The 15,403-nt window shown below is 41.7% G+C and overlaps 1 protein-coding gene across 1 annotated transcript in view; it reads right to left on the reverse strand.

Moving 5' to 3' along the window:
• The window catches only part of dennd1b (DENN/MADD domain containing 1B), a 92,114-nt gene that overhangs the window by 44,715 nt on the left and 31,996 nt on the right, over positions 1-15,403 (reverse strand). Inside the window, exons 4-5 of the mRNA XM_053512818.1 lie at positions 2,925-2,974; positions 1,872-1,991 (exon numbers count right to left, since the gene is read on the reverse strand). Coding sequence (XP_053368793.1) covers positions 1,872-1,991; positions 2,925-2,974 — 170 coding nt within the window. The remainder of the gene's footprint in view (positions 1-1,871; positions 1,992-2,924; positions 2,975-15,403) is intronic.

Consider the following 15,403-nt stretch of genomic DNA (forward strand, 5'->3'; position numbering starts at 1 on the left):
CCAGACAAAAGCCGTCCAAATAAAACTGTCTTCCTCATTAGGCCGAGACCTTGTGGAAGCAAAGGCGACAATTTTATGGTCAGGCTACTTCAGCCATCACGTGGACGAGGACCGATATACTTACCGGGAGAAGCAGAGGAGGTTGTTGAGACACACACACACACACACACACGTACATAAAAAAATATATATTGTTATATAGGAGTATATATTTGTGTGTGTGTGTGCGTGTGTGTGCGTGTGTGCGTGCGTGCGTGCGTGCGTGCGTGCGTGCGTGCGTGCGAGCCTATGGTGAAATATAGTGTTTAATTTAAGTGTGCAATTTAGTAGCTCTATTTTTTCATCATATAATCATTAAATATAATAGTAAATATAAAACACATAATTTCTTCAAAAAAAATAATTCACAATTCACACAAATATAAAGTACATAATTTGAACATAATGTCAAATCAGGATTCCTATTATACTATATTATACTATATTATATTATATTATATTATATTATATTATATTATAATATACATCATATATATATATATATTTATATATAATATGCTATATATTATTATATAAAGAGGGAGAGTGTCAGCTTAAAAATGGTTAAACACTTCAGGAAAAGAAAAATGCTATGATATTATGTTATTATATTTATATAAAATTATAATATTATCATAAATATTAATATATAACATAAAGCAAAAAAATTGTGTTCATTTTTAATCCATTTATAAATAAATAAATAAATCAATTTAGTATTAATTAATTCGTTTTTGTTGTTTTTTTGTTTTCATGAAGTGTGTATAATTTTTTTTGACTAACTCTCTGAACTCTGTATATTTATTCCTAGTAATCGAATCATGCATGCTGTATTATTACACCACAGTGTGAGTACTGTAATACTAACGCTCTTCATTTGTCAGATATTCATTTCCAGCGACACGATGCAAACAAAGAATTTGGAGATCTTTAAAAAAATAATAATATTAATAATAATTGTATTAAAAAACACCTAAACGAATTTCTTATTATGAAGTAAGCCGTGCAAACGACTCCGAATGCATAATGAATTTTATACATCATATGTCAAATGAATTAGCATGTAAAACTCAGCGAGAAGGACAGGGGAGACTTCTGCTAATTGGCAGCGAGGCTTCATGCATAATTATCGGCAAAGCATCTCTGGCATGCCTCCGTGCCAGTAGCCGAATAATGAGAGGAAAGGAAGGAAGAAAGAAGGAACGAAAGAAAGAAAGAAAGAAAGAGAACAAGAATAAGGGGAGGGGGTTAAAAAAAAAAAGACCAAAGCCCATCCAGGCCAGGGTGAGACGTGGAAAGATCTCGGCAGCAGCTCATCAAGTCGATGATGAACCTGAGCGAGAGAAATAACAAACCGAGAGCGCGTTCGGAAAATTTGTACAAGCGTTTTTTTTTTTTTTTTTTTTTTTTTGGGTGGTGGGGGTGATGATGTTGCATTTGTGGTACAATCCAGATCTAGCACTTCTCTCTTACACACACACACACACACACACACACACACACACACACACACACGATCCTCAATCCTAACATCCGTCACACTGTCACACTCCTGTGTCATAACTCATGAATATGTAACGAATCGCGAGACGGATGAATCGCTTCAATTAATGAAACGTAAGTAAAAACAAAGGCCGTGTGCGCTCATTCATTCATCCATTCACTGATCGCTGTACGTTTCTTTACCATCAAATCGATCGATCGGATTTCTTCGATTAACGTTTTACATACCGTTACACTTCGCTCTCTGTGGGTTTTACAGCAGGCGATCCTGACATCCCGAGCGAGACGGGTAGTTGCGTCATTAAGAGACAGACAGTCCCGTGACTCACCTGAGCAGACAGACGCACACCTTGCAGCCGGAGGTGAGACGGCAGAATCCGAAACGCTGCTTGCTCTCGATATCAGTCAGCACGAACGTGAAGTTCTGTCCCACCTGATTCGGGGAGACTCTGCATCCAAACAACACAAACAAACACAAACACAAACACAAGAAGTGAGATTCACACAGGCCTGCTCTCACTAACGAGACTTATTTCTCATTACATGACTCATAAAAAAACGAGGTAAGTAAGTGTTTGATTAATGATGTAAAAAAAAAATATATATATATATTATTATTTTTTTGTTTTTTTTTATATCAATGATCACTAGACAAAATGTTCAGGAACAGATTTACGTGCTAGAGCAGCTTGCTGAGCTTTTTTCCTCAGTGCGTGCATTCGAATATGATTTACAGGTTTGTGTTTTAATTCTCGGACAAACCGAAGGAATGAGCATCACCGCTCCATATAGAAAAAACATTGCAAAAAAAAAAGAAAAAAGCTGTGAATCAAAAGCGGCGGATTTTGGATTTAAACCTCAGCTCTTATGCGTGGCGTTTCGGCTACGCCCGTGTTCACCTCGACACTAGATGGCAGCAGTTAAGCTTCGAATTGAAAGGAACGAGGACGCCGTACGCTTCTCCTACACAGTCTGGGTAAAAAAAAAAAAAAAAAGAAAAAACCCTTTACAAAAGCACTTCTTCTTCACGTTTTTGTTTCCAGAATCAGGTCCCCATGATGTCCCTACATCACACTGGCTTCCCTTTTTTTCCCCTGCCTTTTTTAAACATGCATCCACCCCCAACACACACACACACACACACACACATATATATATATATATATATATATATATATATATATATATATATATACATATATACAGACAAACTGAATTCCTTGTTTCTTTCGGTTGTATTCATTTTAATTATATCCTATACGTGTTTGTGTGCAGAGGGGAAGAAAGGAAATATATATAGATAATGTACTGCGTTAAAAGAAATATATATATATATATTCACGATTTGGAGGAAGAAGAGATCAGGAAGAGAGGAGTGTTACCTTTCTACATCAAACGGGAAGCAGAACTTGGGGACTGTCTGCAGGACCTCCTGTGACAAAACAGAGAAAGACAACACCATATAATATAATTACACAGGGGAGAATACAGTGAATAACCTCCCCGCAGGAGGTCTCTCTCTCTCTCTCTCTCACACACACACACACACATAGACTGTATATATATATATATATATATATATATATATATATATATATATATATATGCATTTAAAGATTTTTTTTTCTTCTTCAATGTTTTTCTTTTTTTTTTTTATCTACTGACGCAGGACCCAACCCAATTTAACACATTTCTCTGGTCAAAAACAAATAAATCAATCAATCAATCTTTACACAGATTAATAAAACTATACAAGTGCATACAAATACTACTATGCTACCATTTAAAGTCATAACGAAGCAGTATATACATCACATTATTCAGCATTTGTCTTTTTGTCATGGGACTGTTTTTTTTTTCCCCCCCGTCCCAAATACTCTGGAGACCTCTTAAAACAACACACACATTTATCAAACTGACCATAACAGGCATTTTTAATTAAACTTCTGCTTTTCTGCTCTTTTCTCAGCATAGGCAGAATGTCCTACAATTATTAAAAAAGAAAAAATAAATAAATCATACACCTTTACACTATTTCAGTGTTCATGCCAAACAATTAAAGGTGTACTTGAAAAAAAAAAAAAAAAAAAAACACACACACACACACATTTTTCTTTAATAAGAGTAACAGGACGAAGTATAAGACGGTGTCATAATGAAGATGACGACGCTTTAAGCTGCCTCAGCAAGCAGACGGGGCTCTCTGCAGCTTAAATAATAATTAGCTACCATTAACTGCGTTCACCGGGAAGGTGGGATCAGGAAAAGGGAGGGGAGGAATTGAGACGCAGCCGAAGGTGGCTGGAAGATTGTCGAGACAATGGGCGAGCGGATCAGCGAGGAGAACGCGGCCTTAAGGGCTTTACCACCCCGCGCAGCTCCCCGCGGGGGAATCGTCCCTGCTCCGGGAGCATATGGATTTCCACATTCGGCCCGGCACCATATGGGTTAGCCGCGTCTGGCTGGTGCCACACCACAGCTTAGCCATGGGGAACCGCCAGCGATCCCCCCTCGCACGTATATAGATAGCTGCCACCACTTGAACGGAGGGTGTGGCGTTCGAGCGTGTTTTTATTTGTGTGTGCGAGCGCAGAGCTGATGACTGGCTGTTGTACAGCTCAGTAGGTGGCGGAGGCGGGTGGGGAGACTAGTGAACCAGATAGCACAAGACGAGGAACTGAAGGATCTGGCAGCAGAGGAGAGCTGGCACAGACTGCCGTGTCTCGCTGCGGCCTGTGACTGTACAAGTGTTTTTTTTTTGTGTGTGTGCGTGTATTATTTATTTTTATTTTACCGTATGTGCACGCTGCTATTATTAGACACTATAGGTGCTCGTCAATAAGTTCATATGTTTTTTGGGGGGGGGCATGATGATATCGGAAATAAACTCGTTCCTTCGACGCGCCCCGGCGGTCCAGCGACCCGAGAGTTTAGATTTTTTAAATTGGTCAAATGATGACCAACTCAAGGAAGTATGGATGATGGATAAACAAGAGTGCACCCTGGGTTGAATACTTCCTCGGCCTCTCGAGTGCGTGAAGGATTGACCGTACGATCCGATATTGTGACACGAAGGGTGACCATTACTGCCACAATGCTACCCTATGACATAATATTATTATCATTAAGCTCTTTTCATTTCCACACACGTATTCCGCCGTCCCGAATTTCGCCATCACAATATTCTGTCGCAAGCCTCGGTACAGCAGGAAGCGGCAGCACTTCTTTCACACGCGTTGCCAGGCTCGGAAGCTTGCGGCGGAGCAGTGGGCTTGCTCGCAGAGTATCTGTGTGTGTGTATGTCTGTGTGTGTGTGTGTGTGTGTGTGTGTGTGTGTGTGTGTGTGTGTGTGTGTGTGTCAGGAGCTTTCGAGCTCGGCATATTTAAATGAGAACAGCGAGACAGAATGGTGGGAGAGTCTGTCTCCTGGCCCGGGGTTTGAAATGTGAGCAGGGAACTTGGCAGCGTTCTGCTTCTACTAGGTAAAAGAGAAATGCAAGAGTAACGCACGCACACATGCACACACGCACGTGAGCACACACACACACATACACACTGTCAATACTTGCCGGCGGGAGGGGGGATGGGTGGGGGGGGGATTGATAGGGGAATAAGAAAGGGGCGGGGGGGGCAGAAAATAGGAAAGGGAGACGAAGAGACAGTGAAAGAGAGAAAGTGAAAGACAATAGGGGGAAAGAGGAAAAGAGAATAAAATGAGACACAGAGTGGGAAGAGAGACAGAAAGATAGACAGAGAAAGAGAGAACACCAAGAGAGAGAGAGAGAGAGAGAGAGAGAGAGAGAGAGAGAGAGATCCCCATCTCTTCTTCCTCAAGCTGGTGGGATTCCTCCCCAGGGGCATCAGTCTTTAAACCTCCATGCTCTTTAAAAATTCTGCCAGCCAGCAGGTCTACACGCCACTGTGGAGCTGTCGCCAGCAGGGGATATGTGCATGTGTGTGTGTGTGCGTGTTTGAGTGTGTATGTGAGAGAGAGAGAGAGAGGAGAGAGAGAGAGAGAGAGACTGGCACAGCCACCATGCTGATGGCACAGAAGTCCCAGTGACAGGTTCAGCCCTGAATCTTCCCCACAGATCAATGCAGGAGCCCACAGCTTCTCGCTCCCCCTTCCCCAATTAGGTCCTCTCGCTTTCTTTCTCTCTTTCCCTCTCTCCCTCTCTCTCTCTTTCTGCCACAGAAAGCCAGGCCATAATGCATGCAGCTACAAAGGCCCTTGGCTACTGTGACACAAAAGGTCCATCGGCCCCCAAACAGGCCACTTAAAATACATTTTCGTCTCCGGTTGAAAGAGATCTGGCACGACTATTTTCTTTTAAATACCATCCATTAGAATCATATATTTCTCCAGGTTCATTTAACTTGAACAATGGAAACTGGAATGGATGTAAATTCACACGGAGTAGTAATTAAGAGATTAGCAGTACACATTGGTGAATGTAACAGGATACAGTGAGCTAATTCCCCTCTTAACACGTGACAGAAATTTAAGTCCAAACACGATTACTGCATCATCCACCCATCAAACAAACCGTCAGTCGATCAAACCATCAAACAAAACGACCCAACAAACAGAAAATCAAACACGGCAGCCATTTATCAAATCATCAAACAAACCACAGAAAGCAGACATCAACCAGGGCCATCAATCAAAATCCATCTATCAAAATCCAAATCAATCCATCAATCAACCCGTCAATCAAACCATCCATCAATCAAACGTCAAACCATCAATCAATCACATCATCAATCAAATCTATCAAACTATCAATCATAACATCAATCAAATCCATCATTCAAACCATCATTTGATCAAAACATTAAACATAACATCAAACAAACTACTAAGGAAACATCCATCCATCGAGACATCAATGAAATCATCCATCCATCCATCAATCAACCAACCATCCATTAAACCATCAATCAAACCATCAATAAATAAATCCATCCACCAAACCAACAACCAGCAATGATTAGCTATGATGAGCTGTAAATATTTAAAATGCATCCCCAGTGTATACACTGTTTACCCATAACATTACAAAGCAAAACATTCTGCCCAGTGTTGTGTAGGTTCCTTTAGGCCTTCGGGAACACAACTCCACCAGACCTCTGGGGGTGTACTGTGGGGTCTGGCACCAGGACTTTGGCAGGGGATCCTTTGGGCACCGTGGACTGCAGGGTAGGGCCTCCATGGTTTGTCCTCTGCATCCCATGGGTGCTCGATCTGACTGGATCTGGAGAAGTTGGAGGCCGAGTTGGTTCCCCTTGGCTCTTTGGCTCCTGAGCCCTGTGCACAGCGGTATATGGTGCACTGAGTCTTCTGGTGCCTTTGTATTATGGCCAGCATTTACTTTCTGGGTACATTGGTACTGCGTTGGCTTTTCTGTGGGATCGTATCGGTTGGGCTGGCCTTTACTCTCCACAGGCATGAGTGAGCCCATGATCCTGTCACCAGTTCACTGGTATGTAACTGTTATCGAGTTATGATGAGCAGTGTAAAACCTAATGCAGGTGTAAATTTCACTCTATGGTATGTACTGTAGCAGTTACAAATTTCACCAAGGTTGCATTATAACCCAAGCCAGCGTGTGTATCTTGAAAGATAAGCAAACCATACGAAAGTATAAAAGTTTAAAAGAGCTGTGGCCCCAGCAAGATGGTAAAAAGTGGTTGAGAAAATGCATTTCTGGTCCGTGACACTTGTTTGCATTTGGATAAAACCTCCTCCTGGTTAATCAAATTGTGGACACTATAATAGTCTTGGCCCTCTCAAGTATGGGGGCGGAGCTTTAGGAAAATGTGTGGGCTCATGGTGCAAAAAACTTTTTCTTTTTAAGTCTGAGTCAACTATACATACTTATACAGACCCACTCTTATCCATTGAACACATTGAAATACCAAATAAATAGCAGTTTTATTTAGAGTAAAGTGAAATATTCCATGCATCATGTTGATATGTTTGACAACGGTTGGAAAAAATAAAAAATAAAATCTCCCGCGACTCCACCTACAGCTCGGGAGACCCCAAGGTGGAGTACTAGACGATGCATTACACGGGTTCAGCGGTGAGACTGACAACGTAGTAGCATGTTAGTAGCCTAGAGTGTTGCTGCAAACGCTGAGCGTTCTCACTGGTCAATTTATTACACACTCTCACTTTGTTGATAAAAAAAACCTTGTAGGTGGACAGTTAGAGACTAAAGCTCATGTTTTTCCAATGCGCAGGTTCTGTTACTCATCTCTCAGCCTTTCGGAGTTGTCAGTTTGTGACCATAAGGCTAACGCTGGTTGGATATTTTCGGTCGGTGGACTTTTCTCGACCCTGCAGTGATACCGAGACGTTTAAACATCACAGGAACCTTGCTCCACCTGAGACACTCATGCTGCCACAACACCCACTTACACGCCACTTGCATGTCAGTGTGAAACAGTGCGTTGCTTTATCTGGCTTCTGCTGGCTAAAGTTATTTTTTTTCCCCCCATGTTACTTTATATAGTCAGGAACGCACACGGAACGACGTATAGATGTGCGCCCGTGTTTGTGTAGAACCCTCGCACCTTTGTTCTGCTTCAGCAGCAGGACCTGATGCGATCGCAAACCTCTCTGGATTCTTTCCACATCCTCCCACTGAGATTCCTTTCATTGCGTTTTTTAATCCTATGCTCTTGGCTTTCGTGTGCTCGGCCCTTTCTGACCTTGCACCTTATCTGCTGTGCATTTAATAAGTGCGGACTTCGCCTTGAACCCGATGTGTTAAAGGGGAAGTGTGATATACGGCGTATTTTCACTTCGGCAGCGCCGTGTCCGATTTTTGCACCCATCCTCTTTGTTTTTCACAGCTCCCCAATCCAAACTTTAGGTGAAAATACATCTGCGCGTAAGTCATATTTTTTTTTTGTTACATATCTATTCACAGCTGCTTGAGAAGCGTGGTACAGTCCTCTAAAGGTAGTGCCAGTTCTGAGACCAGCTGTTGTAATGCACGTCAGGAATTACCGAGCCAGGGGAATAAAAACATATACAACAAACCTCCAACAGATATTGATCTATTTAATCCATTTAATCATTGATATCAACTAAACTGAGAGCAGACTAAAATTCATTTTATTTTTTATTTTTTGCATAATAACATATTCAGTGAGTAAGATATAATCCTGAATACAAAGGCAAGCGCAGGAGGAGATATTCTCCAAAACTCTCCACGCTGAATAAATTAGCAAGTGACAGGCGAACGTTTTTGTTCTTATGATACAACTGATATTCTTCTGGGCTGAGAGAAGCTTCAACCACATATGCCCCAAAAGTGTGGAGCCAGAAACATCATTAATTCAGTGCCAAGTGGCCTGGGGGATTTTCAGCATTTAAGCTGTCATCTCCCATTGGAAAGCTCGCTCGCTCGCTCGCTCTTGCACTCTCTCTCTTTCTCTCTCTCGCTCTCTCTCAGCTGCTACAAGTGTGTAGAAGCACAGTCACTACTTCACTCTCTCACTTATCCTTTCTCTCTCTCTCTCTCTCTCTCTTTCGCTTTCTCTCTGGAGTTCAACCATCAAGGGATTCATCCACTTTTGGAAAATAATTGCAACTTGGCAGATAGGACAGAGCGCCACAACAGCCACTGAAGCCTCCACTGCCGAGCAGGGAATCTTTTTTTTTTTTTTTTTAGTTTATCATAATAATTGTCAAGAAGTTGTTCTTAATTTTTTTTAGACAGCAGATGTGTTCTATCCTGTACAAATCACAATCACTGACACTCCCCTGCCTACAGTACCTATCCCATTGTTATGTAAAAAGTCAGAGAAGTGAAGACAACAAAGGTGGACTTCATATATGCATTAAATTAAAGAAAAGCTCACATAATGAACTTTCTAACAAGTTTTTGTAATTGAACTTATTCGACGTCTTATAATACCATGTTGGGACATTTATAAATTTTTCTTTACAGCTTCCTACAGGCATTGGTGGCTCAGTGGTAAGCTTCTCGCCTGCCATGCGTAAGGCCCAGGTACGATTCCCAGCCACTGGGTGCAGTGCCGGTCCCAAGCCTGAATAAAAATGGGGCATCCTGGGTAAAACTTGTGCGGATCGCTGTGGCAACCCCTCGACGGGAGAACCCGAAAGACTAACGACCTTTGCAGCTTCCTACTCTAACGCTGTTCGACTACCTGGTGACGGTGACGCAGAGAGGATTCTTCTGCACTTGTGGTACCTTGTAAGGGGTAATTTACAGGTTGTGTTATGGATAGTTTACACTTTAGGATGCGTGACATGTAAACTTAAATTAGAAAAAAAAAAAAAAATTAGTATTGTCTGTGTAACAGATTTAACTATGTAATAACTGTTATCGGTCTAAAGCCAATACTGCTACAAATGGACAGGGAACTTTACACTGGTGACAGCGTGAACAGGCCATGTCGATACCATATCGCTTTGTAAACAGGGGAGGAACTGATAGTTGTGAAGTCCAGGGCAAACTGAAGAGCTGAAATTCCAAGTTGAGGAAGCATGAGTATTAGCTCTTAACTTTCACTTTATCTTGAAGAGTTGTACGCATAGCTGAACATGCAGTCTAGTGTTTGCTCCAACGTCACCACCGCTTCTCTCCTGCATTTCTCCTTAATACGCCTGACAGCCACTGAAAAGTGATTGCTTGCATATTTTCTAAAATTTACATATTAACCCTGCACTCTAATATTAGCCTTGTATACGCTTTCATGGTCGTGCCGGAGATTCCACAAGCAGAGCGCTACTTGTCAGCGTAATCAGGAGCAATGAGTGACCGTGAGTGTCTAAAAGAGGGAGTACAAAGGCCAGTTCACTGAACCTGCTCTGCCCATGACCCGCATCTCAAAGACAGGGAGGACAGCTCAACCCTGGGGTGCATAGCAGACAGGCCACACACACTTGCAGGACTGCTGTCAGGGTGTGCACTCGAGGAGAAAATGGAATTTCTGGCATTCCCAAACCCCTCCTCTTTCTTCCAACTTCTGCCACGTCGTCCCCCAATCATGGCTTTCCTCTCACATGTCCTCCATCTCTCTAACGTGTTAAAGAGATCACCCCTAGTGTTCAAGGATGATGCTCCGCTGCCTGCCTGTCCCCCTAGGGGACCCATCAACATCACAGAACGGGGAGTGGGGAAGAGGAGCGCCACCAATCATGAAATGTCAGACTCGGGGCATGTGATTGAACACTATGTCGAAGACAGACAAATATTTGCTCTCTGGGACTCTGAGGAGATGAATCTCAGAAGCTAGAGCATCCTACTTCATGGGTATGCCAAGACAAAGGATCGATTGTCATTGCAAAACTTGCTTGGTTTGGATAAATCGGTCTTCCTGTGCTGTTAGCAGCAGAATGTCACTGTTCGAGATTCGCAGATAAATAACAAACACCAGCATAAAGAAGTACTTCTACTACTACATGACTTGCAGTAAATTGACTATCAGTTTTCTACATCGACATGGCAAAAGCAGCAGTAACGTTTTGGAATTTCCAGATTTCCTGCTCTCACTGACTTGAAGGTTTTATCATTGTAAAATAAGAGAAATATTTTGTAATGTCAGTTGTGGTGTAACTTCCTTCCTGCGCCAGATATGGATGGATATCTGATGTCTCTGACGCACTCAAAGGGTATTTAAGTATTCACAACCTCGTAAGGAACCAGTCGCCAGTGACGACAGCCAGGTGAACGGAATAACTATACCCCACTAAAATGGTGATAGGATCATGGCACCCAATGGGTCCGATCCCAAAGAAAAATCAATACAGCACGAAACACCAAAAAAGTCAATGCTGGCCATGATAAGCATGAAACACACCAGGACACCCAGTGCACCACAGCCCACCACACGCAGGCACCAGCAGGCAAAGACCCCAAGGCCACCGCCCCGGCCTCCAAACTCCCCATATCTCAGTTCAATCAAGTGAGCCCACCCGCAACCCACAGCACCCAATGGATTTGCTGCCAATGTCCTGGTGACAGACACCAACCCCAGGTGTCTAAAGGAGTCTTGCCCTGAGGGGCTGGGGGAGGTGGGGGTGGGGGCATAACCTAGGTGGTTTAAATGTTATTGCTGATCGGTATAATTATTATGTATATACTGGGCAGTGTTGTAGTTTCTTTAGCAAACAGACTGTCAACAATATGAAATGAAAAAAAATATATATCCTGAATAAAGAGTGAGAATAACTGGCAGTTACCAGGTACAGGGGACACTCGCCATATGAATGCCCGGCTAGCGTATTTTCATCTTACGAACCAAAACTGTGGCTGGATTTTGCTTCGACATGAAGCAGTTTCGGCATACAAGCGATTAAGCCGGTCGCACTTACTTCTGGAACGGATTATCTGCATTAAAATTTCTCTATACACAATTTCAAGTTACAATCAAGAAAAAATCAAAATTGTATGGCGAGAGTCCACTGTACTATCTGAAAGATTCAGGATAACGTTATCTATAAGACTGAAGAGTTCATGGTGTGACTAAGCAGCCAAAGGTAAATGGACACCTGAGTATGGAACATTTCCAAACCCATCCACAGGCATTAACATGGAGCAAGTATAGGTATATGTATAGGGCAAGAAGACCTGGCATTAAGTCAGTCTTCCAGTTCATCCCAAAGACATCAGTCAGATCTTCCACTCCAGCCTTAGCAAACCATGTCTACATGGATCTGGAGTTGTGCGCATGGATAGTGGGATGCTGGAACAGGTTTGGGCCTCTTAGACCCACTGAAGAGAATCTGCAATACTACAGCACACAAAGGCATTCGACGTGTGTGCTTCTAAATTTGCGTCGACAGCATTCCTGAAGATATTACTGTCCTCCATAACTGATCACGTTTTCCCAGGTCTAACACACCTGACTCGTCTCATTATCTAATTAACAGCAGAGTTGGAGTAAGTGTATTGTTAAAGCAGAAAAAAAAACAAAAAACATACAGGAGCTGGGGATTCTCTAGGACGAGGACAGGGAGCCCAGGTGATAGGTATAAAAGCATATGTGATTTTTTTTGTTTATTTCATTTAGTTTTTTTAAGACAAGATTTGGAAAGCATGCCTTAGTGAAAATTGCTTTAAAACCAGTACGTCCATGCGGGCACCTGAGCCTTAATTTAGTCATAAATATATATGTTTTACCAGGTTTCCATCTGTCTCCTTCATTTGCAAAAAATGGCATCACGACATTTCCCTTGCCTGACCACATGGCAGCTGTAGATGACCAGGACTACAGCACGTCTCAAGGGTCGAGGTTCTTGCACTTCATATTTTACTACCCCTTGGTACCAGCTTGCAGTCTGTTCTCTGATTATTTAGAGCCCCTATTCTAGCAGGCAAGAGAGAGAAGAGGAAGAGAGGGGAAAAAAAATCAATTCATATTTCCATAATCCACACTGCTTCCCATCTCTCTCTCTCTCTCTCCATCTCTCTCTCTCTCGTGCGCTCGCTCCCCTGGGGTAAACTAACCCCTCCACCCCTATATACGGCCTACAACTGTCATTACGTTCCTGCAACAATAACAGGATAGACAAAAGGGGGCCTGCAGAGATTGGGTCTGCTGCTGCCATATGCTGGCTAACTTGAGGAAAAGAAAGGGATTTCTTCAGCTACAGAAGGAGCATCTCTACAAAGAGGAAAAGGAGCTTAATCCTGGTAACGAGGCGACTGAATGAGAGGCTTTATGCGGACTTGCAAAAGGCCGATCCATCTGTACACATTGAGCAAAATAGGCATCTTACCACAGAAACCATGCCGGTAAACAAAACAGGAAAAGAGGGGGGGAAAAAAAAAAACTGTGCAAAGATCAGACTGTTGATGCTTTTTAAAGGCATAGGTTTCTCCAACCACAAGGTGTGTTTTCTTTTCTTCATTCGTTCTGCTTATTGCACTTGTTGTTAAGAGAGTAGGCAGAGCCTGCAGCATCACTGCAAACACTCCAACTTCAAAGCACACAGTCACTTAGACTGGGCAAAAACAAGTCCTTACTCATATTTGTTTCTCCCTTTGTCTACTTTTTTTTTTTTCATTCACTAGTCTGTTCTGTTTAGTGCTCGAAGAGCCGCTCACAGATCTTTCAACAACATGAGCAAAAAGCAGCAGCGTCAAACTACAATATGTTGCAGTGGAATCCAGAATCCGTTCAGTCTCACAGACACTGCCTTAGACAGGTATGGAAATCAATAAAAAAAAAAAAAAAAACATTTATTTTTAAACTCAAACCTGTCCTGAAAATAGGCTTCCAGTTTGAATGTATACTGGTTTAATAGAAGGTGTATATGAGTGGAACACGCACTTTCACTTCATTTGATTAGCAGGATTAACAAATTACTTAAACATACAGTATGTACAGTATATGTATATAATACAGGTAGTCCGCGAGTTCCATTCAAGAAACACGTTCGTAAGTCAGATTTGTTCTTAAGTACCACAAAGTAAGTCTGATACGCCGTTGATACGAATATACAATGTAAAGCATACCAATCCACTTGACTAAATCTCTGCCCCCTTTCCCCACACCCCCATCATGTAGAAAAATAAAAAACAGGACGAAATCTCACGTCAAATGGAACAGTGTTGTCTCTGTGCGTTTAAATCGCAAGGGAAACCCCAGACGCCTTTTCGCCTCAGAGCTGTTTTCCACTGTATTGGACTGTAAACCCTGTTTTGTTAAGGACTTTCTGAAATTAGGAAATTCACACCTATACAATATATCGGACTTTAGGTTGTATATAATTGTAAAAATTGGTATACGAAAGTAGAACTGTTCGTATCTGCAGTAATTCATAACTCAAATGTTCGTAAGACAGGGACTACCTGTATTATGACATTCAATTTAATTCCTTTTCTAGGTATTTAATTCTATTAAATACATTTCCATAGCATCCCAATGTTTAACTGTCTGATTTGTCTCCGGCAGCTATTTATATTACAGCTTTTAACATATTAAAAACTACTTAAATTTTCTAACATGCATTGAAATGCTGTGTAACGAATTTCATGTCTTATACAAAGCAATAACTTTGAAAAGCTTTCCTGTCGATCTTCTGCCCAACACTTCAGTCCAGTAGGTAGTGGTAAAGCAGCAACTGGCCATTAAATTAAAAGTAGAAAAATTTTTTTGATTGTCTTTCAATACATGGAAGACAGATTCTGCATGAAGCGTTGAGAATTTTTAGGGAATTAATAAATTTTATAGATTTCAAAGTTTACCAAAAACTGTGAACTGAATCGAAAAAATTATCCACTAATTCAATTCCTTACACAAATCAATAAAAGGTTGATTAACCTGCCAAACTGAACAGATCTAGTGGACACCCGAATGAGTCTTTTTCTCACAAAATATAAAACAGTTGTTTAGATTAAGCTTGTATGCTTTCACATTCAGATTTTTCTTGTTCACAGGAACCTTGGGTCTGACATGCTATCTCCTCGACACTGCTTTTAATTCTCCAGATGCACATAAGGTACACAATTAAGTATGTGACCAATGCTGCATGGAGATTATAGCAAATGTAAAGTACAGTATATTTGCACATAAACATTCTAGAGTTTCTGTGCACAAAGTGAATTCTATAAAGACACAGTGCATCAAGATAAGGTTGGAGTAGAAGATCTCAAGTGTCCTGCACAGAACCCTGACCTCAACCCTGATCAATATCTTTGGGATGAAAGGTAAAACACAAACTTCAGGCCCAACTTTCTGTGCTCTTGTAGCAGAATGTGAAAATCTCCACAGCCATATTTTAAAATCTAGTGGAGTGCAAAGTGCAAAGCATTCTCAGAGGTTTGAAACAAGTAAAGGGGAAACAACTTAACATAAATGCCTAAGCTGCACAGCT

The sequence above is a fragment of the Clarias gariepinus genome, chromosome 15 (genome assembly GCF_024256425.1).
Source record: "Clarias gariepinus isolate MV-2021 ecotype Netherlands chromosome 15, CGAR_prim_01v2, whole genome shotgun sequence".
NCBI classification, from domain to species: domain Eukaryota; kingdom Metazoa; phylum Chordata; class Actinopteri; order Siluriformes; family Clariidae; genus Clarias; species Clarias gariepinus.